The following is a 25,199-nucleotide window of genomic DNA, read 5'->3' on the forward strand; positions in this document are numbered from 1 at the left end:
AATGTCAACTTTCCATGTTTTTCTGTGTTTTTTCGTTACGATTGAAATCACATATGAAGCTAGTGGCGTTAAAGTTATTAGTTGATTATTAAATTAGTTTAGCATTTAGTTTTAATTTAGCTGTTGTGTAGCTAAAGGCAACAGAGGGGATATTTTAATGAAACTGTATTGAGGTGTCTGAGTATGGGTTTTTAGCAGCCTTTACGTATTGAATACCTTGAAGCTGGTGTCCCACTGCAGATGATACTCATTGACAAAGACAATATATATTTTAAGGTTTTATCACAGACTTCTAATTCCTTTGGTAAACTGACTCTCTTAAAAAAAAAAAAAAATACAGATGGACTGTGCCATAACAAGATGCTTTGTGTTTTTCTTCAGGTGAGAAATGTGTTTTGTATGAAGGCAAAAGAAGGCAGAAAAAAATCAATACGTGCCTTAGTGGCTATTGGAAATGGTAAAGGGGCTGCAGGTATGTGCATTTATTGTATGTAAAAGATGCCAAATTAGTCATTGTTTGTAACAGGACTTCAGGAGGCATGGTAATTTAAAGGGACTTTAAAAAAAAAAAAAAAAAAAAAAAAGGAGAAAATTTACCCTTTTTTCCCCTGGGCAATATTGACATACCAGTAAGAATTTTGCCTTTCATCTATAAAAGTAGGAAAATTGTGTATGTATTAATTTGGACATTTTGTTTTGTATTAAAAAAAAAAATGGGAGAAGTAGGTTTGGAGCATATAATATATGCTCCGGTGGTAAAAATATTTTTTTATTTAACTCTAAAGTGATAGAACTAACCACTGGTAGATCCTACCAGAAGGGATGTCTATGCTTTCCTGTACACATTGTTTTTCTTTTCTGTTGATACTGTTTGTTTAAAAAATAAATCAAAGCCTGAAAGTATTGAGCCGTGCATATCTGCATTTGTTGCACCTAACCTTACGCATCTATCTGCCCAGTGTTGTTGTTTACTCTCAAGTCAAAGAAAAGAAGCAGGCACCTGAAAAGGTGCCTGGAATTGCAGGTGGGCCAGCATGTCCCAGGAAGCATTCATCCCCTTGTGCTGATGGTGGAAGAAAACTGCTGAGTGCACTCTTCACAGAGGTGCCTGTGCTCGACTGAAATGAATCTGGGCCTCCATGGTCAGTAGAACAGATAGTGTAATAAGAAAATAGGAATCAGTGGACATGGATTTGTTTTTCTGGTTTTGAAAATCACTTTCATGTTGTTAGGATTCTTGGGGTTTTATTCTCATTTGCCCTAACAGCAGTGACCACTTAGCAGCAAAGGGCAACGTGACTGGTTGTGCATTTTCCTGGGTTATTTTCTAGCTATTAGTATTTCTGGGTAGAATTAGTATAAATCTGGCTAATTTTTTTTTCTTCTCCCTGACTCTCAGGAGAGTCCTTTGGAAGTACTACTGCTTTTAGTTAAAAAGGGCTTGTTTACTGGTAGTCTCAGCTAGCATCTTGATTCAGAAATTCATAATGAATCTGTCAAATGAGAAGACCCTAAATTTCCTTGTCATGAAGCCTCTTTAGGAAGCTTTCTTATTTTATTGAAGTTAATAATTTAAAAAATCCACTTTGTGGGCTTCCTACAAATAATATATTTACACTTTTAAGGAAAAATAGAATACTCTGGGCCCTTTGAGTCTGGTCTCATAGTAACATCAGTGATCTGCATCTTGACCCATTTGTAAGGTTTCTCCATTATGTAATGGTCTCTTCAGCAAGCAACTTGAAGTCTAACCATAGAAATGCTGTCTGTGGAATAAAGTAAATACAACAAATCAGAAGAAACCTAAGATTATGAAGGATCTTCTAATACAAGCTGTGAAAAGAGACCTTTTTCCTTTTCTTTCTCAGAAAAGACTGGAGAAAGAACACTGGTCAGAGGCATTGGGTTTAGTTGTGATTTCCTTGTAACGGAACTCTAAGTATAATTGTGCATGCAGGGTAGTGATGACCAAGCTGTCTCTAGAAGCAATCAAACCATCTCAGTGCAGCATCTAACCTGGATCCGCGGTGCTATCGTGGTACTGCTTCATATGTTAGTAAGATCACTCACAGTAAAGACAGATGACTGATACTGGGCACGTTGTGCCATGTTCCTCTCCCTAGAAGTTTGGAAAATGCTGCAGTAAGTAATGATGATTCTTTCTTCAAGTGAAGTGTTTAGCAGTCTTGGCCAAAAGAGCCTTTGAGTTGGTCAGAATTGGTCTTTACAAAATGAGGAGAAAAGAATTCACTCTACAGGATTGTATCCAAAGTAAAAAGTTGCAAGAAAAATTCTTTGTTGAATCAATCATTGCTGTTGATGGGATACTCAATGTAGAGAAGGCTGAAGTAGTTCCTGGGTTATGGTTGCAAATTTTCTAAACAAGAAGGTCCCATTTAAAAAGAAAAACTAAAAAACAACTAACCAAAAGAAAACAGACAAGGCTGACAACCACATATGCAATGAAGTACTTCAAAGCCAGGTCTTTATATACCAGTTATATAACGCTTAACAATATTACATATTGGTAAAGCAAAAGGAGACATTCCATGATGTGATGGTCACTGTCACTGTCTTTAAAAAAAAAACCCAAAACCAGCCTGTCACTGTCTTTTTAAAAAAAGATCCATAAAGGCTAGCAGATATTCCCAGAAAATTCTATTTTCACTTAAGGATTTTCTGTTTCACTTTGTCAGTTACAAAAATTATTGGGCATCTTTCATTTGATGGTAAATGCTTTGCTTTTGGTAGCCAGCTTTTGGGATGGGTCAGATTCTGAGACAGAATTAGAAAAGATAATGTCAATGCCACTTAATTGTGAAGGCATCCATAAAGGAACTATGCAGCCACCCTGTACCAGCAATTAATTTCTTGCAGGGTTCCAGTTCTGTTATTGAGGAAATTGTGTTTATCTTTCACTCTGTTTTCAAATAGCAGGAGTTAAAGACTTTTTGTTGACGTTGTAGGATAAGTTTTATTTAAGAAGCACCCTTGAATGTGCTAAGTTTTTCTCCATAAGGAGATAGTTCCCCATTGTCTTGGGGATACAAACTGATGTACATTAGAATTCCCATTAGACCTCAAATGGACTTAGAGATAAGACAGCTGTGCAGAATTAGAAGAAGAATCAGCTACAAAAATAGAAAGTGAATAGCTGTGAAGTAAATAATCCAAATAATATAATCCAAATAATAGAGGATTCCTACCTGTCAGGAGGTGAGAATATGGCATGTATTGTATTGGTGAGACTACAGGAAGGTGCATTTGCATTGCTAGATGACTCTAGTAAAGAAAATCCTGCTTTCAAGATATATGCAGAGCATCCAACTTCTGGATGTAAATAGGCTCCTTTTTTTATGAGCTGAATAAATATCTCTGATGATGGGATGTTTGTGGGAGCTTTAATAAGACAACTGTATTTCCAGTCAGCTACGGGTTTGCAGAACTTTTATGTGGAAGATCCAAGCCCTGATGTGTTCTTCAATCTGAATTTTAATTGCAGCTTGGAGGGGAGGAAAACTTATTGTTGTGGTTTTAAACCCAGCTAGCCACAAACAAATACAACACAGCCACTCCCTCACCCTCCCACCTCCCAGGGACAGCAGAGCGACTTAAAGGGGTAAAGGCAAAAGAGACTCGTGGGCTGAGATAAGAACAATTTAATAAGTAAACTGCAACAAAGCTGAAAATAATAATGAATAATAGTAGTATATGCAAATATACAAATGAGAGATACAGAGTGACACTGCTCACCACCTGATGACAAGGCTCAGCCCGTTCCTGGCTAATGATCCCAGAGCAGGGAGAGTCCCGAAACCACAATCCCAGAAAGATAAGAGCTCAAGTGTCTGAGAGGAAGAGAGACATTGCAGGGTAGGGGGTACATGACCCCAGAGAGCAAGGGGGATGACCCAGAGAGAAAGAGCTTTCAGATGGATCCTTATCTATGTACCGGTCATGCCGTGCATGGTATGGAAAAGACTATTGCCCAATGTGGATCTCAATCCTAAACCTAAGGTAGAATCCCAGGCTAGTAATTGGGTCTGTCCTCCTTCCCAGCTTCTCCTGCCCCTGCAGACACGGGCACAGCAGAGAAGCTGGAAAGTCCTTGACTGTCCTGGCAGCAACCATAATCATCAGTATGGGATCAGCCGCCTTCTCAGTGCAAATCCAAACACAGCCTCAACTAGCTACTGTGAAGCTGTTTCCCAGCCAAAACCCAGACTTTTATATATAGAGGAAGGTGTGGTTCTCCAGCAGAAAGACAAGTTACTCTGAAAAAATTCTTCCTACCTCTTATTTGAAAAGCTTTTTCATGAAATGTGTTGTAACTTTAATCTATATGTGCTGAATGATTGAATTGAGGTTGCCCAGCTGACCTCATTTTTGGCATTTTCTAATCTATTGTGTGACTTCACAGCATTAATACACTGCTATTGTGCTCTGTGTGTGTGTTTAAAAGAATAGCACGCTTTCCTTGCATTTTCTTGTGCAGGAGTAAGAAGATGACAGAGACCTCTGGGTGCATGGTGCATGCACAGGGAAAGCTGTCTTGAGAGGTAGCTGCTAGTAGACTCTGCCCTTGACTGTCTGCTTCTTCCACAGTGGCCTCCAGGCTTGTGGATCTTTCATAGATCTCTTCCAGCCCATTTCTCCTGTAATGTCTGCATAAAATCAGTGAGTCAGTGTTGGCCAGTGGGTCCAATCCCAGTGATTTTTCGTTTAGGCTTTTGGATAGATGTAGCCTACAGCCCCAGCTGACACAACAGAAACATCAAAGGACCAAAAAAAGCTAGATCTGCTGATTTGAAGTTAAATTATTTTAATTCAATCTACCTTCACATTTTTTGGAGTTTGTGAAAACAGTTGTCACATCCTCTTATTCATTCCATACAGTCAGTTGATGACCTGCTCTGAGTGGGCTGCAGATATTCCGAGACTGCTGTTAAATCTTTTAATTGCTACCACAGCTTACCTGGTAAAGAGGTCTGAAGGTTCAGAGAGAATTACATAGCAGCTTGTAAACTGGCAGTCAGTTTTTCTCTGTACTACAGGCATGCATTTTTTGCAAATGCACTATTCTGTTAAACTTGGTTTTCATATTCGCTATTTTGCTGATAGAAACCCAGTCTCCTCCTTTGCTTCTAGGGTCTTGGAGCTACTCTTTGTACGGACATAGTTGGTCTATCTGCATCAGCTTTGGGGTTTTTTTTTCTTCCTTCCCTTCTTTCTTTTTAAGCAGAAGACTGGACATTTTTTGGCTGAAGAATTCGCAACTATTCAATTTTTTGGAGCAAGTCTGGAAAAATACACAAAAGAAATAACTTAAGCCTTATTTCTTTGCATTTGACACCAAGAAATTGGCACCCGATTGTTAGGTATTCATAACTCCTAAACTGTTACTTTTTGTGGTTTCTGTGGTTTTCTCTGGACCATTTTCTGAGTATGATCTCTGCAATGGAGTAGTCAAGTAACAGGTAGCAAATGCGGTTGTGAAGTTCTCTGGTTTTTTTTCCGTTTGCTTTCTGAAGGTCGTGCCTCATGTTTCTCTCAGTGACAAAATGACACTTTTCTGTCTTGCAGGTTTTGCGATGGGGAAAGCAGGTGACAGGATGAATGCTTTACGGAAGGTATGTTGATGGAATTATTTGTCACTTGATGACAATAATTATTTTTAATAATCAGTATGTTTTGTAGACTATACAAAGAAGTAAGTCCATGTACGTGATCTTTCCGTCTTGATACAATTAACCACGGAATCATTTACAGTTTGAAAAGACCTTTAAGATCATCAAGTCCAACTGTAAGCCACACTCTGCCAAGTCCACTGTAACCCATGTCCCTAGGCACCACGTCTACACAAATCCCTCCAGGGATGGTGACTCCACCACTTCCCTGGGCAGTCTGTTCAAGTGCTTGACAACCCTTTCGGTGAAGATTTTTTTCCTGATATCCAGCCTAAACCTCCCCTGGTGCAACTTGAGGCCATTTCCTCTTGTCCCATCACTTGTTCCTTTAGAGCAGAGCCCAGCACCCACCTCACTGCACCCTCCTTTCAGGCAGTTGTAGAGAGTGATGAGGTCTCCTCTCAGCCTCCTCTTCTCCAGACTAAACACCCCCAGCTCCCTCAGCCGCTCCTCACAGGACTTGTTCTCTAGACCCTTCACCAGCTTCCATGCTCTTTGAACAGGCATACTGAGGTTGCCCTGGGATGAGATCCTGTTAGTGCACTCTTTATTTGCTTTCTACTCCCTTTTCTATGGCCTGTACCCATTCCCCCTTGCTCACTTGTTTCCAGTATCTGCATAGCATACAATCTGCTTATACAGTTAGTGTGTAGGAATTTTTCTCTTACATATGCGTAGTAAACTTATTAAGGCTCCTTTAGACTTCAAAATGTTACTTGTCCACCTACATTAATCTAGTTTGTGTTGTAATACTATCAAAGTCGCAATGCTAAAATACACAGTTTGATAAAGTTGCTACTATATTGAGAAATCTTTTTCAATGTTAATATGTTAGGAGAAAGCAGTTCTTTAAAGAGAACATTTTCATTTCCAAAAAGTAAATGGTTTAGATGCAGCAAACCTGTTTTCCTAAGCTTTCTTTCTTCCTTTTTTTTCTGTCTAGTTAACTGAACAATGGTAAATTTCAAGTACTTTGCAGAAAAATTACAGAAAAAATGGTTTCTGCTTTTATTCCCTAGGCAAAGAATAAAGCACTACACTGCTTGCATTTTATAGAACTGTATCAGAACCACACAAGTAAGTATTATGATTTTTTAGACTCCTTTAACTTTCAATAAGTAATGAATATACCAACAAAAACTGGTTGCAACTAGTTATACAGCATTAAAAAAATGTTAACTCAAACCTTTCTGATCTGATGCATTGTATTATTATTCTTCCTGCATTATTTTGGTTTTTCAGCATGCTGTATGAAATCTTAGCCCCAGACTGTTGTAGCTAGGCAGTGGTAAGGTCAGAGTACATAGTCTGTCAATCCCTGTGTGACATAAATCACCACTACCTGGAATGAATACGTGGTTTCTTCTTTGCTTTCACTCTGGTTCGTGGAAGGTCCACAAAAAACAGTTGATTACATAATACAAGATGTTGTTGTTAAAATATTGAGAGATTTATCTCCCTTCTAGTCTCCTGCCTCTGCCATGTTTAAAATTTGGTACTTAATGCATAGTATTTCAAGTTCTTTAAAAATGGAGGTGGGGGGAGGGGGTAGTAGCAAGATTAGATCTCTTCTAGCCCAATTGGTGTTAAGGAGGTCAGATACAGCTGGGCATCTCTTCTCTCGAGTGAACTCCTCTGTGCTTTTCCCCTTTGTCTGTCAGAGATGATTCCCTGTTGACTCAATCCACGTTTGCTGACAAAGCCCAGCAGCTGCGGAGAACATGGGCTGGAGAAGTCAATCTGATGTTTCATGATAGCTTGCTATTAATTCAATTTAATACCATACAAGCCCTCTCTGATGTCAGACGTGATACCAGTATACCAAATATTCAGTTAGCTTTCAGAAAAATTTTGAAAGATAGTACCTTACAGAGTACATGAATATTTAACCAAGTCATTGCATAGGTAAACAATCAGTATAATAAAACTTAGCTTACAAATACAAAACTGCAGGTATCCTCATGAGTCTATTCCTTGAGCATTAATATTTCACGCTAACAGATTGTGGATTTGATTAAAAACTGGTGGTGTTTCCACCATGCTTTCCATTCTGCTTAGCACAGAGGTCCTCTCTGAACCCTCTTGACTGCAGTGCTAGAATCCACTATGTAGAGACTGAGCCACTGAATCAGATGTATGTAACACTTAGTAGAGGATCTGGGTTTGGTTCCTTTTGAAGCAGAGAGAAGCAGGAAGACTGGAATGGTAAATATTCTGTAGGGAATCCAAGAACACAGAAGCCTATGGAGAAATCTTGGGTTAAAAGCTGAATTATTAGAAAAATCTGAGTATGAGGGAGAAGGTTAAATTGTATCATGAGCTCCCTTCAAAGTTTAATTAAGGATCATTGGAGGCATACAGATGCTTCATATTTTTCAAGTGAAGCTTGGTTTTGTATACAATATTAACATAGTATTCAGAGATGTGTGAACATTCCTGTTCTGTTCCAGAAATTTACCTAAATTAACCCTTCTCTTGAAATAACTCAGAGGAGTATAAAACCAACTTGCTGTTCACAGTTCTGAAAAAGAAAAGCACTCCTTAAATGTGCTGAGCTAGAGCTCTTCTAGGAGGAAGAATTTAGCTGTAATGCCTTTTTTTTTTTTTCCCTCCAGTTTACCATGACATTACAGTGAAATTTAAAAGCACAACCATCCGCATGAAGAAGCAAAACAAAGGTAATTAAAGCTGCCTGGAAATTTTGATGTTTTATTAATTACTGACTGGTATTTATTTAATGTTGTATTTGTGCAACATCTGTTTACTTCAGAGACAGATCGTTTGGTGCTAATCTACCATGTCTTAAATGTTGAAGATGATAATTTATTTTTCATTAGAAATACCTATCGTTGATGACATGGCTTTGTTGTAAATTGGGGTTTGCCCCTCTTACCCTGGTGGGAGCTCTCTTCCTGGTTTTCTTTCACGCTTCCTGAGTGTAGTTCCTTCTGCTCTAAATTACCTAGATGTGGAAAAGTCTGATCTAATAGCATGTATGTTGGAGGCAAAGGCCTTTAGAAGAACCCTCCAGGTTTTTCTTCCCACCATATGCCCCATGCACGCTTGAGAGAACTGATAGGCTCATTTCGTTATTTTTCAGTGATTTTTAATTGTTGTTTTCAAGACAAGACTCAGAGGTAGTTTAGTATGCAGCAGTGGGAGTGCTTCAGATGGGGATCAGAGTGCAGCCCCATCGGTGTGCCTGTCCCTCCTAAACCCATACTGGGATAGCGTGGGCAGATACCCTCCCTCAGCTCCCTCGCAGTAGCTGTGAGCTGGAGCCAGGACAGCATCCAGCCTGCTACTTCCTTGAGACCATCACTGCTTTATTTTCCTTAAAATCAACAGCTCCCAGTGTGGACAACAGAAGCATTATCTATCCTGGCTTGTTGTGTACCATACCAGCATACAGACCATCTCATTGTCACACAGTAGCAGTGTTTTCATTTCTCCATCTGTGCAACCTGTTCTTGCTTCTTTAGGCTTCTGCTTCTGTGAGCAGCAGTGGGTCCATGCCTTGTAGCTCTCAGCTCACCGGTCTGTTCCTCCACAAAGCTACTGTTCAGTGATGTTAAATGTGCAGCCGCTGCCTCCAGCAGCTTCAGCCCAGGACCCTCCTGCCCAGCCCCTGGAGCCCAGCCTGGTGCCCAGGGACCCAGGGCCCTTGCCCAGGCTGAGGGATGTGGCTGTCACTTTCCCGTTTGCAGGTTCAACCACTAGCGAAGCTGCGTATGGATCCCAGAGACACACAGACACACGTACGGGACACCGACACAGCTGGACACAGACAAAGCGCTGCCCTCAACAGCACCTACGTACAGGACTCACATAAATAAAAAACACAATCAGCCAAGTCCCCTGCTCCTCTTTGGCTGGCAGAGACAGAAGATCACTAGTGCAGGCACACACAGCACTCTCCAGGTTCACAAGCACACCTACATTCCCGGATCCCTCAGGTACCAGAATGGCCCCTCAGTGCACCCAGCACCTCCGCCCAGATTCTGGGCCCTCTTACCCACTTCACAGGTCCCCCATGTGCTGGCTGATTCAGCTTGATGCTCACTAGCCAACACACACACTCACACACTTGTCCCTCATGCATTCCACATTCACAGGTCCCCCTGGGTGTATGAGCACGGACCCTCTGCCCACCTGATACCCTGGCCCAGACCTGAGTGCCCCTACTCCCCAGCTAGTCCAGTTTAAAGTTTGTTAGTGAAAACACATGCACACCTCAGGCACACCAGGACTGGTGAAGATACAGATGCTCAGCCCCACCTCTGAAGAGCCACCACCAGGCAGGCAGGCTGTGACTCATGGTCCTGCTCCAGCCGCTGGTGGGTTTGTATAGCAGTGTCGATTCTCACACCCCTCCCAGTCCAGGTCTCCCCTGGTTTATGGTCTTACCAGCTGCAAAGTCCAGGCTGATCTTCCTGGAAGTGGCACCTGTAGCTTCTTCATAGCCCATAACTTAGTGGTGATGCCTGTGTCTTCTCGTCCCTGGCAGGTCCGTGTCTCTGTATATTTTGTTTCTGATTTCCCCCTTTTCCCCGCAGTTTCTCAGTTAACAAGGTCCCCAATGAGATAACATCACTAGAATAAACATTCTCGCACTCTCACATGCTCTCATCAATTAGTGTGGCTGACCAGGTTTGGTTCTTATCACCACCTCCCTTATCATTTGTCAGTCGTGTTTGTGTCCCTGTGTGTTCTTGTCACTGTCCTTCAACATACCCTTACAGCTACCAGTCCACTGGAAGTACTTGTAATTAAAATACCTTCAGTCCAGTGGGGTACTAAATCACTGTCAATAGATGTGAAGTATGGCAGATCAGCATATCTAGTGTCAACAGTTCTGCACCAAGACACAGCACAGATTTTATCATTGGACTGTGTCATGGTTTGACCCAGCTAGCAGCAGCAAATACCATGCGTCCCAGAAAAGAGGAGAGCCCAAGAGACTGCGGGCTGACAGAGAGAGAGATATCCTTTATTTGATAAAGGAAGTACTGCAGGCCCGTTGCTCTCACTTGCTAGTGATAATTTTGAATGTTTTGGTGGTTTTGCCTTTAAATTCTCAAGCCTAAACCAAACATCTACAGGAAATTTCCTTTGTGTGTCCGTATGACTTTAAAATGGAAGTTATAAAGTAACAAGAGGCATTTTGAAGTAACGAGCTGTGCAAGGTGTCAGTTAACTACAGAAAAGATTAAGGTACAAGATTGACTAAACCACTCAGCCTTACATGTTCTCTATCAGCTGATCAAGATGCTGTTGCTCTGCAGAAATATGCTTGTTTCCATTGTGGTCAAAAGTAAGCTGATCATAAGCTTCTGATGCAATGCCATCGTGGGAAAGCCATTGCAGTATTATGGTGTGTGACATGAAGTGCTGTCGGGAGTTAGCAAAGCCTCTAGAACTTCCAGACAGATCCTCATCAATACACTGGGCATGACATGCATGATATGGAATATAATGTTGGCCAACTTGAGTCTCAGTGCTAAACAACCCGTTTTCTCAAACACATGAGGTAGTCTGGGGAGCCAACGGTTAGCTTATTTCTAATACATTGCACTTTTCAGTAGGATCCATTTGACCTTCCAGGGTCTTTCTGTTTTGAAGACCTGCAATTAAGTCATTTCTTTGCATGAATCTTTTCAATTAGACCTGTACGAAGTTTTGAGTTCTCTTACTTTGCTTTGAGGACAGAAAAAGGTAGCTGCTGTTCTATAGAAAACAGATGTAGTTTGTTGCTGAGCACCCATAATTGGTCCTCAAATTTTAATATACAAATAGGGAACAAATTAATTTTCATGGCTAGTTCTTTGTAAATGACTTCAGTTTTGTTATTATAAGATCTAAACTGCAAGAGCCTTTAATGATTAGCTTATTATAAATCAGAGATTTAGGATTATTTTCCAGTCAGAACACTGTCATGTTCAACTACTTAATTCATCAATTTCTGCAACCTTTGAGTTAGCTAAAGCATTGACACTTTGGACATACTATTTAATTTTGTGTGTCTTGTTATTCTGCACTGACACATTAGTGATATGAGAATATAATTATTAGTGTTCAGAGTTACTAATGTATTTTGAAAGCATCTAAAATTGCTATGAACCTTCAACACAATTATTAGATGACAATTTAATTCTAGAATGCGGAGGCTTTTTTAATCAGTGTGACAGTAAAGGGATAGCATGACCTTAGAAAAATCTTTACAAGTTAACAGGTATGGAGTCTGACTGTCTTATAATTCACGTTTCTGCAGTTTTTCTGCATTTAAGGAGCTCTCAAGGTGGTAAATTAAGTAATTTGGGCTATAATTTTTAAAATAACCACTTAAACTTCAGTCTTCAATATAGTGAAGCAAAAACATGCATGGAGAAGGAGCAGCACAACTAAACTATACATTTAACCATATGTGTGTAAACAAATAATGCTATTACTGTTAAATGTAAAGGAAGGTTTGCATTAGATGTTGTTACTTTCTTGTAGTGGAACACAGAATAAGATATACCTTCCCACCTCATCTGACATGTTGCATTCATGAACCTCAGAAGCAAGATCAGGGTCACCTTACCTTACCAGACTGTTGTCTTAATTTATTTCCATTTTTTAATTAGTTTTGAGAAACAAGCTGCCCCTCCACTACCTTTTCTCTTTCCCAGGAGGGATCCTTTTGTAGCTGAGATACCACTGTTGCCCTGCCTAGAGAGGTTTTTCCATTCAACTTACACAGTAAAAATTGCGTATCACAGAATGGTTGAGGATGGAAGGGACCTCTGGGGCTTGTCTTCTCCAACCGTCTGCTCAAGCAGGGTCACACAAGGCAAGCTGCCCAGGACCATGTCCAGACAGCTTTTGAATATCTGCAAGGACAGAGGTTCCACAGCCTCTAAGGGCAACCCGTGTTTGGTCACCCTCATTGTGAAAAAGTGTTTCCTAATGTTCAGATGGTACCTCCTGTGTTTCAGTTTGTGCTTGTTGCTTCTTGTCCTGTCACTGGGCACTGTGGAGAAGAGTGTGGCTCCATCTTCTTTGCACTCTTCCTTCAGATATTCATATATATTGATAAGATACCCCCAGACTTTCTATTCTCCAGGCTAAACAGTCCCAGCTCTCTCAGCCTTTCCTCATATAAGAAATGCTCTAGTCCCTTAATCATCTTCATGGCCCTTTGCTGGACTCTCTCCAGTATGTCCATGTCTATCTTGTACTGGGGAGCCCGGAACGGGAGACAGCGCTCCAGCTGTGTCTCACCAGTGCTGAGCATAGAGGGGAAGCGTCACCTCCCTCAACCCACTGCCAACAGTCCTCCTAACACAGCCCAAGATCTGTTGGGCTTTTTTGCTGCCAGGGTGCACTGCTGGCTCATGGTCAACTTGGTGGCCACCAGGATCCCCCAGGCCCTTTTCTGCCACCCTGCTTTCCAGCCGTTCAGCCTCCAGCATGTACTGGTGCATACAGTTCCTCCTGGGTGCGGGACTTTGCACTTCCCCTTGTTGAACTTCATGAATCATAGAATCATAAAGGTTGGAAAAGACCTCAAGGATCATCAAGTCCAACCATCATCCCAACCCCACCCAACCCATTAACCCATGTCCCGAAGCACCACATCCACATGTTTCTTGAACACCTAAAAAATATGGAACGCTTCATGAATTTGCGTGTCATGAGGTTCCTGTCAGCCCATTTCTCCAGCCTGTCAAGGTCCCTCTGGGTGGCCACATGGCCCTGGGGTGTGTCAGCCACTCCTCCCAGGTTTGTATCATCAGCAAACATGCTGAGGGTACACCCTGCCCCACCATCCAGATGCATTAATGAAGATGTTAAACACAATTGGGCCCAGTATTGACCCGTGGGGTACACCACTAGTTACTGGCCTCTGGAGTTCATGCCCCTGATCGCTACCCTCTGGGCCTGGGTGTTTGGACAGTTTTCAATTCACCTCACTGTCTCACTCATCCAGACCATACTTCATCAGTTTCTCTGTGAGAATCTGACGAGCCTGTCAGTTCCCCGTGTCCTCCAGTAGCTCAGCCTTTTCCGTGTCCTGTGTTACCAGGTCCACTACCCCATTCAGCAACAAGCCCACAGTTTTCCTTTTGCTACTTAGGTAAGCAAAAACTTATATAAGCCTTTCTTACAGCCTTTGACATCCTTTACCAGATTCAGTTGGGCTTTGGCTTTCCTAACTGCATCTCTGCGTGCTCTAGACAGTGTCTTGGTATTCTTCTCAGGTTACCTATCGCTGCTTCCATCTTCTTCTCATGTTTGAGTTTTGCCAGGAGCATCTTTTTTGTCCATGCAGGCCTCCTGGCATTTTTGCCTGGCTTCCTGCTTGTTGGGATGGACCACTCCTGAGCATAGAGGAGGTGATCCTTGAATATGACCAGCTTTCTTGGGCTCTTCTTCCCACCAGGGCCTAATTCTGCAGGACTCTTCCAAACATATCCTTGAAGAGCCAAGGCTGCCATCGACCTTCACATCCCTAACAAAGCCCTTTCGTGTTTGTGAGTACAAGGTCTGGCAGAGCACCTTTCATTGTTGGCTTCTCTGTCACTTGAGCCAGGAAGTTGTCATCAGTGCACTCCAGGTATCTCCTGGCTTGGGTGTGCCCTTCTGTATTGTTTCTCTAGCATCTGTTGGGGTGGTTGAAGTTCTCCATGAAGACCAGGGCATGTGAACATAAGACTCCTTCTAGCTGTCTGTTATCCACTTGTCCTTCCTGATCAGCTCTCCTTTAGATGTGCCCTGCAACGTCACCCATATTGGTCTGCTTTTTATTCCTTACCCATAAGCTCTCATCCATCCCCAGAGCAGATCTCTACACATCCTAGCTATTTTCTCACATAAAGGGCAACTCCACCTCGTCTTCCCAGCTTGTCCTGGCTGAAGAGCCTGTATCTTTCCACTGTAGCACTCCACTCATGCTAGCCATCTACCACGTCTCTGTGATTTCAACAAGACCGTAGACCTGCAACTGCACACAGCTCTCATAATTCCCCGTGTTTATTCTCCATGCTGCATGCATTAGTGCACAGACACTTCAGAGAGGCACCTTAGCATGCTGATTTCCTAGAAAGCACTTTTCCATTAAAAGTACCTTGCAGATACTTCCTTGCTTACATGCAAATGCTGGAGGTGACCCACTCCAGACCCTTTGTTCATCGACCCTGTCTTTCAGCCCCCCAGAGGGCTGCTGATAACTGTCTCCCTCCCCTGTAGTTCCTAGTTTAAAGCCATCCTCATCAGGTCAGCCATCCTACTGGCAAAGATACCATCCCCCCACCTAGCAAGGTGGATCCAATCTCTCCCAAGCACACACTGATCCTCAAACAAGGTCCTGTTGTCATAGAAACCAAAACCCTGTTGCCAACACAAACTCCACAACCAGTTGTTGACCTGCATTAGCAGTACCCTTCTCTTTACACCCTTTCCCTTTCTCAGCAGAGTTAAGAACACTACCTGGGCCCCCATGCCCCTGACTATTGCCCCCAGAGCTCTTGCTTTTGCTTCTCTCCAGCTTGCTCCTGGCAGTATCATTGGTGCCCTCATGGAAGAACAGTCAAAGGGTCATAGAGGGTCAGACAAGCTTCAGCAGTCTCTCCACAACATCTAGGGTCCAGGCCCGTGGCAAGCAGCAAACTTCTTTAGATGGCAGGTGATGTCAGCAGATGGGTTCCTCTTCCCTGTGGCAAGAAGTTGCCCGTTACTGTCAGTCACTGCTTCCTCCCAGTGGTCTTGCATTGTTCAGGGTCAGTTGGCCCAGGTGCTTTGCTTGAAAGCACATCTGGCTTCTCTTCAGCCTTGAGGGCACTGAACCTATTTCATAGCAGCAAGCCTTTAGGTGGAGCTGGAGCTCTCCTCTTGGTGCTAGAAGTCACTAGCTTCCGTTTTTCAGCTTCCCCAGAGGTTGCACTTGACGTTCTACTGGACTCTGCCCGTGTCCGTGCTGCAGGTGGGGTATAGGCCTCTCAAAACTGTTAACACCATTGAGCAACGTTTAACACGTGCAAACACCATTGATTGGTAACGCTTGGAAAAACATACATAGTGTGCATTTTGTTCTAGGCTTCAGATGCGCTACAGCAGGATAACTCTGTTGATCTCTGGGGGTTTTTTTGTGGTGCATTATAACCCCCAGATCCTTTTTTTTGTGGCTGTTCAGTCAATCTCCTCTAGTTTGTACTTGTGCTTTTGATTTCTTGGCAAAGCACTCTGCATCTGTCTCTGTTGAATTTCAGTGTTTTGGTTTCAAACTTTGTCTCCAGTTTGTCAGACCTACATTGACTTCTCATGACGTCTAGTATGCTTGCAGCTTTCCCAAGATGATGTCTTCAACCCATTTTCTTCAGTCTCTGTTCCCCTGTTCCAGTCGTTAATGAAGATACTTGCAGGTATTAAAGCCATAACAAACCCACAGCAGGATCCTATCTGGAAAACACTCTTGGCCTGACAGCAGACTTCTGGTAATGGGGATACATCCTTGAATGATGATTTTGCCTGGTTCTTATTTCCCTAGTTTGTTTGTGAGAGTATGATGCTGAACTGTGTCAGAATACAAGTCCAGTTCTGTCACATTAGCACCTTAGCTTTTGGAGCTTGTTGCTGCCAGTTTTGGCCAGTGCTGTGCCTTGTCTGAGCACTTCGCTAGCCTTTTCGGTTACACAACACATTCATTTCTATGAAAGTATCCTCCAAAAACCAGGCAACACTTTTCCACTTGATGAATATTTTCTCTGGTTTATAACTGATTGAACTAGATTGTACATTTCCTGAAACAGGTTTGATGTTGTCTTAGAACAATTAAATGACTTGTGGATATACTACAGAACAAGATGTAACTCGATGCAGGCTCTGGACTCGTGTCTGCCACCATTCCCGATGGCTCCTGTTTCTAGCACATGCCAGCTGGATGGAAACTGCCAGGGGTATTGCTGATCTGTGGTGCAGAGTATGCTACCTTTGGAGTGTGGACAGCTCTTAGTCTTCTTCTCTGACTTGATTTTACAATTAAAGTAGTCATGAGGCTACTCTGTGAGCCATATTGATAAATCTCTTGGCAGCATAAATTAGGTCCTAATGTGAATTAATAGGGGAAAATGCAAAACAGCTTGTCAAATACACTTAGGTGGCTGTGAAGCCCAGCACTGACACCCTGTAGCTGTAACTAATAGGTATAAGAAATTACAGTTATTCACAGGTTTCACATGAGACCATGGCATACACAGACTGTCTTCTCTCAAAAGTATAGAAGATTCCTTCTGTTTGCTCGTCGCATTACAGCAGTATCCTGAAGCCTCTCACTTTGCCCAGTGACAGCTGCCCAGTTATTTCCAGTTCCTGGGCAATAGGACTCAGGCAGCTATCTCAACAAATGATCGCAGCAAAGCCTCATGTTTTAGTAGAAAAGGTAACATCACCGTTATACTTAAACATTCCTGTCTTGAATTTATTCCTAATCCCTGCAAAGTGGAGAAAACCCCCATCATATCGTCAAGATTACATATTAGACAAGTGGGACAAAAGCAACAATAAACCCACCAGAAATTAAATGCTTTAAGTCACTAAAAATGAAACTTTGACAAGCAGCCTTTTAGAGGTTGTTCACATATAACTCTGTCCAAAACTTGACTTTCTGTTGTAGCATAGAAAACAGTATTTTCTCAAATGTCAGAACAAATGGCTTTCTATGGTTATAGTTTCTTTTACAATTATAGGTTAAAAGAAGGGACATATTGGCACGATAAAACATGCAGCACTGGAATAGATTTTTTTCCCCTCATTTATTCAGAAGCAAGACTGTCCCATAGAGTGGACTAATCAATAACCTGGCTTTTCATCTTTTAAGAAAGATAACATTAGAACTATCACAAGGCAATTTTTAAAGATTAATAGAGCTAGGCCATACGAACCAAATCTCTCTGGGGAACGAGAGAGCAAAATGAGACTCCTCAAAAAAAATAACTCCTTCATTACAATCTGGCAAGTCTAAGAAACCATTTGCAATTAATGCTAATGGACTATAATTATGCATTGGAGCTAATATAACACCCTGTGATGGAGATGGATGCAGGCAACATGCAGACCTCTGTTGTGTTTGTGGATTTTGAAATATGTTTGTCTCTCCTCACCACTCACCTACAAATTTCAGTTTGTTACAGTTCCAAGCTTTTGTAATTTGGCCTGTGGTTTCCACAGACACACACAAACATTTCTGATGATCTTATTGCTTTGAACAGTAAGTTGAAGGGGAATGAGTTTCGCGATGCTCATTTGTTCTTTGTGCTTGATTAAAATAATTGCTTTTTCTAGCAATACAGAGAGTATGTTGCTGTCTTTCCAGTGTAGCCTTAGCTCCAAGTAGTCTGTTACCTGCTTTATTTCCATCCTCCCTCCTTCACATTGTGCACTAATGTAATAACATCGTGTAATTCATGTCAGTTGCTGGGCCAGGAGAAGGGAAACGATGTCTCTGCACAGTTCCTTGATGATCTGTGCTGTCTTGCTTTCTTGATAATGCATAGCATTGTGCTAGCTTTTGTAACCGGCGGGGGAAAAGCATAACTTGTGGCTAGCGGCTGTTGTTCTATTTTGCGTAGACTGTGAAGCTGGGAATTGCTGTTGCTAAGTCAGGAGGCAAGTAAGAGGTTCACGTTTCGGAGATCAACTGCAAAGTGTGAATTTAGCAGAAATGGGTCCAATGATGCTTTCCTCAGTTTGCAGAAAGCTTGTCCCACTTTCACTGCTCAAAGCTTTGCTTACCAAGATATAAATAAAGAGGTAGTAGGTTTTATTTGGCTACCCAATGGCTCTTGAGCAGCAAGAGACACCAAACCCTCTTTCCCAGCGGCTCTGCACAGACCAGGCTTTTCTGTTGGAGCATTATTGCCCACAGACTTACTTGGACTTCCCTTTTCCTTCCCTCCCCAATTTCTCTGCCTGCCCTGTGTCTGATAGAGCCTCGAGCACAATCCCCAGCTTTAGGAAGGCGCTCTAGGCTTCTCATCCAGCAGCAGTCTCTCTGGGAATGAGAGCCACTGCCACTGCTTCTGCTGCAAGGTCCTGCTGGAAGGAAGCCCAAAGTGCTTGAGCGTACAAGTTCTTTTGAGCAGTAAGTTTACCATAGGAGACCAGTTTAAATCCCTCCGTCATGTCCATGAACCAGGACTTTAAAGTCAGATTTCCCATCATTAGGAGTTACTGAAGCTGTCGCTCAGTAGTTGGGCACCTGAAATTGCAAAGGAAGCGGTTTTGAAGCTATGTAGGTATTGCTTTTTAGAAGAGAGAGTCTTGGTCAGGATCCGGTTACCCTTAGATCCTCTGCCCCTCTAGTGGCCTCTTTTTAATGCTCTTTCAAGTAAACTGGTTGCCTTGCTTCTCTGCTAATTTTTAGTATTATTTTTATTTGTGGGAAGTACTAGAGTGTTATTTAGAGAAACAAGTTGCCTTTTGTTTGGTGAACATTTGGGGTGTGTTTGGGGAAGATTCTTCTAAAGTGCTTCTAAGGAGTACTACCCAAACCTATGGTATTAACCAATTCTTCAGGTTGCATTCTTTATGGTTTTATGTTTTGAGTTTATAGGTGGTGACGTTTTTGTTTGGTTTTGCAATATGTTAAGTAAGGTATATTTAGTTTAAAAAAAACTCATGGTCTTTTCGTTAGCATGGCTGCAAAGACTGGGAAGAATGGTTTACTACCCAGAATGGTTTTACCATTTTTAAGATAAAATGTGTTCTAACATTCTAGGTAACAAAAATTACTAAAGAAGAGGTCTTAGTTCTCTCTTCTTCCCCATCTAAGTTGTATGCTCACAAATTACCACATAATGCTAATTTATATTTTTTTTTTCCCCAGGTTATGGTCTTCATTGCCACCGAGCCATCATCACCATCTGCAAACTAATAGGCATTAAAGACATGTACGCCAAGGTTTCTGGATCCAAAAACTTGATTAACATTACCAGAGCTCTCTTTAAAGGCTTGACAGAACAGGTAGATTGCACTCTCAGTGGTTCTATGCATTAGGTCAGGGCACGGAACAGCATTGACTTTATAGTACTTTGTGGTCCAAAGGTTTATATTCTAGACTTAAAATGAATTAATTTTCCAAAGAGCAAACAAAATCAGCATGTGAATGATTCTTCAGCAGCTGTCCGGTCAGAAACAGCTGCATGTAACTCTGCCTGTTCCACAGCCAAGTGCCTCCAGGGGACATCTGAATTTCTGGGCTTTCATTTGTGGTATTTTTGGTGACATTTGAAAAATCATGGGCAGAGGAAGTTGTGGCCCAGCTTTGGTTACTGCTGCTTTTTTGTCTGTGTTCTAAGTTTTCATTGCCTAAGGACTGAACGCCACAGCTGCTTCTATCGCTAGTGTAATGGAGATCTCTGAAATAAATCAGGGAGGTGGTGTCATTTTGTCAAAGTGCTCACAAAGTCTGTAGTTGATGGAAGGATCAAACATTCAGCATTTCATTTGACTTCCTTTGAACCTTAGGATGAGCCAATCCTTTGGAAATTCCTCGTTATCTCCTTTGGTCATAGAGTCTTGGGAGCTGCCAGGATTTATCTGCTTACATTCCCAGTATAGCCCTGCAAAGCTATAGTTGTCAAATCTGTCCCTCTGTCCTAGCCAACTTTCTCAGTTTAGCCTTGGGAGGGGGCTATGGTCCTCTTTGCCTAATGAGATAGTTACAGACGCTCATCAGTATCTGAGGTAGATCAGACTTGAGGAAGTCTGTCATATATTTTTGATGCATTGTTTCTGAGAGGGCTTCCACAGAATGAATAGAAGAGTAGTAGAAAGTCCTGCTGTGTAGATTATTGCTTTGGGAGATGTGCACTTGATATATTTATTGATATAAATATATATGTGCACTTGATATATTTCTTGCTCTGAATGGGAAAAATTTCCTGTTCCCACTAGACATTGACTCTGCCAATTTTGAGTGTTAACAAGACAACTGGTACGTGAGGAAAAGGCAGAGTTGAAAATAATGTTAAACTCGTATGATTATATTAGCTAATATTGGCTGTCGAGGCAGTAATAAGCACTTTACTGTTGTCAAAGCAAAATTTATATCCATATAAAGACATAAAAACGTTACTGCACGGTACTAATACGCCAACATGCATCCTTATTAGCAGGATGTGCCTTTTCTGACCAGATACTTTCCAGAAGCAAGGTCCTCTAGGATGACATTGTTATGCCAGGGTATCTGCAGTCTAGTTAAGTGAATTCCAGCTGCTTGTGCAGTTAGTTCATTTGGAACCCATGAGGATGAGCCTGAAGAGTCACTTCATTTACACAGTTTAAACTGTTTATTAGTAGATTACTTTTTTTTTTCCCTACCCCATATATCATGTAGAGTTAGACCTGAAGAAAACCGACATTGTGCATCATTGCTTTGATTGTCTTTTCTCTTTTCTACTCCCAGGAGACTCACCAACAGTTAGCGAACCAGAAGAATCTCTACGTAGTGGAGTTCCGGGAGGAGCAGGGCCCTCTGCCCATCCTCGTGGCACTGCCGGAGGGGACTGTCCGCGAGGATCCCGAACCTGAAGATGAGGTTCCAGACACAAAGCTGGAGTGGAGTGAGGTGAAAGAAGCTCAGGGAATGAAGAAATCTCCCTGGGCAAAAGTCAGACGGACAGTATGGTAAAAGCTTCAGTCACTCTGTCTCTTCTGCTCAGAGATAGAACTGGGAAAGCGCAGTCCATTTGACTGGTTGTCTAGGCTTACATTTCAGAGCAGGGCACGAGTAGCTCTCTCATGCCATTCGTATTGCTGCTCCCCTTGCTACCATTCAGTAACACTGTTTGCTTTCCCATGATTCTTCTGACCACTGTTTGACTAGGGGCATTGAGATGGAGACAGCTAGCGAACATGACTTTGTCTTCAAGCATGCATTTACTCGATTCCTGAAGATGATGTTTAATCAACAGATCCCATGTTTCTTTCACAAGCTCTTGGGAAACTACTGAAAATGTAAGATTGCGAAAGCAATAAAGAATCCTCAGAATGAGTTCCGAGTGGGTTTGTTGGGGGTCTTTTTTGCAAAATGCCAGAGTCTGGGAGATCTTGAAGCAAGCAGCAGTAGTGGGAGTTAATGCGTCCACTCTCCATCTCACTCCCTAGGCTCACTCGTTATGGTGGGGGAACGGTGAAATCAGAAAGTAGAAGTTGTGTGTCTCCTGGTGACGGAGAAGGTGGGGAAGGTGACAGTGGGCAACAGCTGGAGTTGTGCAAACACACTGATGCAAGTGGGGGAGTTCCCCAAATGAAGCGGAGCCCAAATATCTGAGGACAGCCACCCCACAGTCTCCTTTGGGATATTGCAGTATTTTGACCCGTATTGGAAATCCAGCCCTAAACCTGTAATCCAGCCTTTCTTATGGCACTCTTCTCTGCACGTGTGCGGGGATAAGGCCTAACTTGATTTTCTGCCAATTTGGTACTGAGCACAGTAGAGTCTTGGACCCTGCCCAGGACTCAGAAAGTGCTACAGCTGTCAGAGAATTAAAGGAGAAAGAGCAAGTCCATGATACAGACCATCCTCTGACCGGGGGTGGAGTGAACCCCGTCATGCAGCGGATCTCCAGCTGAAGCACACAGAGGTAGGTGCTAGATGCTAGATGAGCTCACTGGTTGGAGGGCATCCATCACCCAAAGTCTCACCAGAAGATAAATAGACTCTGCATCCACATGCTAGGACACAATGCTCTATCTGGCAACTCCATGTTGTTGTCTTGGGCATGGCAAAACAAACAAAGGAACCAAACCCAATGTTTTATCACAAAGTATTAGAGCAATCCAGGCTGTAAAACAGGTCAGGAGTTAACTCCTGTGCCTCCCAGTCTGTGAGTGCTTATTGGGGCATTTCTCTGTATACCAAAAATGCTTGCACCACCTGTTTTAGTGCAGGAGGAAATACCTTAGAAATACTTCAAGACCAGCCTGGGAATTTACATTTGAAGTTCTGATGTTAAAGACATTTAGGAGCAATATTTTGTATCGATGTCAATGCAGGTTTCTAAAGACAGCAGTAGCATATACAAAAGCAGACATGGTCAATTTAATTGAGTTTTATCTCAATCTGGTAATGACAATTCTAATTCAAAGGCTGTGCCTGCTGAGCAGTTGGCTGAAGGCCCTAATTTAAATCCACCTTCAATAGGATTGCAAAGTGTTCAGTTTGCAAACTTTCTTGTAAGCAGCACATCGAACTGCTGTTCAAGAATGTGTGCTCACATTTCGCTTGCATCTTACTGCTGAGCAAAATCAAGAATGAATAAACCTGGGCTAAAGGAATCAAATCTTTCTGCATTTAGATGACCTTCAGATTGCCTTTGTCCTTGCAGAAAGAGTGACCTGAAGTTAGCTGGCTCTCCCACTGACCCAAACAAGCCACAGCTTGGAGGGTAGAGAGAGCCTAAAGTGACGAACTGGATCAGCTGGTTGTCGTTTGCTGCCCTGTGTTGCAGTAAGCACATGGATCATGCCAGTGTTTTCTCTCTTCTCAGAATCAGGAATAAGGTGTGTGTCAGAAGCAGGTGACTGCATCCACACCTGGAGGTGTCCTGCTGCTTCCTTGCATTCTGTTCTTACATTTCCTCGCCCCACACATACAGGGAAGCCCCCTGAATTCTGCCCTAAGCATGGTGATGGTGCCACAGGAGATCAACCAAGGCCACTGCTGCACAAAAACTGGGGGTGGGGGTGATGTCAAGGTGTCCAGTGATGTTCCATCTGCGCAGTGGGATGAGATGGCAGAACTGGGCAGGCCCTTCTGTGATCTTGGGAAGGGCTGAAGAAAGACTACGGAAAGCCATAGGGACAGGTCCTTAGCTTGCAGCACCCAATGCAGAGCACTTCATGACGTCCAGCTCTCCCCAGCTGACCTGGGTCTGATCACTGTTCCTTGTGCAACCCAACCTGAGATCTCACACCACATTTTCCCAGCTCCTGAGGAGCATAGGCCATCCCTCGGCACAAGGGTCCCAACCTGGCTTTTGTGAGCAGAGGTCTTCAGCTAGACATCTCCCTTGAACCCTTCTTGGTCACTCAGTAGTTTCTGTTCTCACTGCTAGTGCAGGGTACAACACCACGTTGTTCTCAGGGGATCTTTTCTCTACCAGGTGAAGCACTGGGAAGCATCTGACTGATTTATAGTTGGTACCTCCAAGAGGATCCACGCAAGCCTTGCAGGTCCACATTGTATGCTACTAGAAATGAGGGGCTGCAAGGTAAGGAAGTGGCAGAGTGAATTCATTTGCCTTTTCAGAACTTCAGGAAAGTGATGTAGTAACCACAAATCTCCCTCTTTCCCCAAAGTCTGCACAGTAGCTACACTTGCATCGGCTCTCATGAGGGTCTTCAGGACCCCTCTGCCTTCCCTCTGCTCTCATGGAATCATAGAATCATTAAGGTTGGAAAAGACCTCAAGGATCATCAAGTCCAACCATCAACCCAACACCACCTAACCCACTAAACCGTGTCCCCAAGCACCATATCCCTCTGGAGGTTTAGGGCTCTTCTCAGACCCACAGGACAGTATTATGTTTGAGCACTTCCACGAATCAGGAATAAAGCTTTTCCATCCCTTAAAGCAAATGGGGTTCCAATGTTTGACTCTGTTAGCATGAGGGAGACCAAGGAGCAGGAGGGGGCCGTGGTCTCGCTGCAAAGATGAGAGGTGGGGAATGGACTGTAGCTGGGTCAGGAGAGGGGGAGGCAGGTGGAACTGGCCATGAATCAGACCCTGCTATAGACCCACATGGAGCTTTGATCCTTCCATAGAAGTCATCTTTGGTGGGTTTCCCATTTTCACAAGTTTGTTCATATTGGCAGAGACGTCTGTATAGATGTTTTGCCCAGCATACAGTTTGCTCATCACTCACAGATAAAGCTGACTGTGAAACGAGAAACATCAGAAACTCCTGTGTTTTCCATGGAGCTGGCCAAACTTTTTATGTTTCTTTGCTTTCAGAGAAAGCAAATTCTTCTCCTTCAATTCAGGAGAAGATGGAAGTGCTTCTAAAAATGCATTGCATCACTGGAGGCAAGGTATCCCATATACAAATATTTGGGAACGTCTAACATTGCGGTTAACAAGCTATTTAATTAAGCAAGAGCAACCAAGGTTAAAATCTGGGCAGAGTTAATGAATGGCATGTTTGTAATCTTGTTTTTATCACAGAATCTGAGGTTTCTCCTGCCTTCAAGTGGATAGTTCGTTTTAACTGAAGTTTAATTGCCTGCTCTCTAGAGCAGATGCCTGCGGACCTCCTGGTTTTGCTGAGGAAGCTGGAGGAGAAGAGCAGAGAGGGAAACTCTGCTTACACTATGAACGGGGCTTGTAAGTGCTCTGAAACAAGGGCTGATTTGTGGCTCTGTAAATGGGCTGCTCCATCGAGCTCCATCTGCAAAGGAATCGCAGGGATGCAGAGGTTGAATGAAATGGCATGAGGAGGGAGGATAAAGAGAGACCTGGGAACTAGTTCC

The 25,199-nt window shown here is 42.8% G+C and overlaps 1 protein-coding gene across 1 annotated transcript; it reads left to right on the top strand.

Moving 5' to 3' along the window:
* Window positions 1-381: 381 nt before the first annotated feature.
* On the top strand, window positions 382-21,357 carry MRPS5 (mitochondrial ribosomal protein S5; the record flags this gene model as incomplete). The annotated part of the gene is made up of 6 exons (XM_010084909.1): window positions 382-472; window positions 5,584-5,630; window positions 6,707-6,764; window positions 8,303-8,365; window positions 19,552-19,688; window positions 21,133-21,357. Coding segments are annotated over 6 exons (621 nt in total), but the record flags the coding sequence as incomplete, so codon positions are not given.
* Window positions 21,358-25,199: the final 3,842 nt, after the last annotated feature.

Source organism: Pterocles gutturalis, unplaced genomic scaffold (assembly GCF_000699245.1).
Source record: "Pterocles gutturalis isolate BGI_N339 unplaced genomic scaffold, ASM69924v1 scaffold19140, whole genome shotgun sequence".
Lineage (NCBI taxonomy): Eukaryota > Metazoa > Chordata > Aves > Pterocliformes > Pteroclidae > Pterocles > Pterocles gutturalis.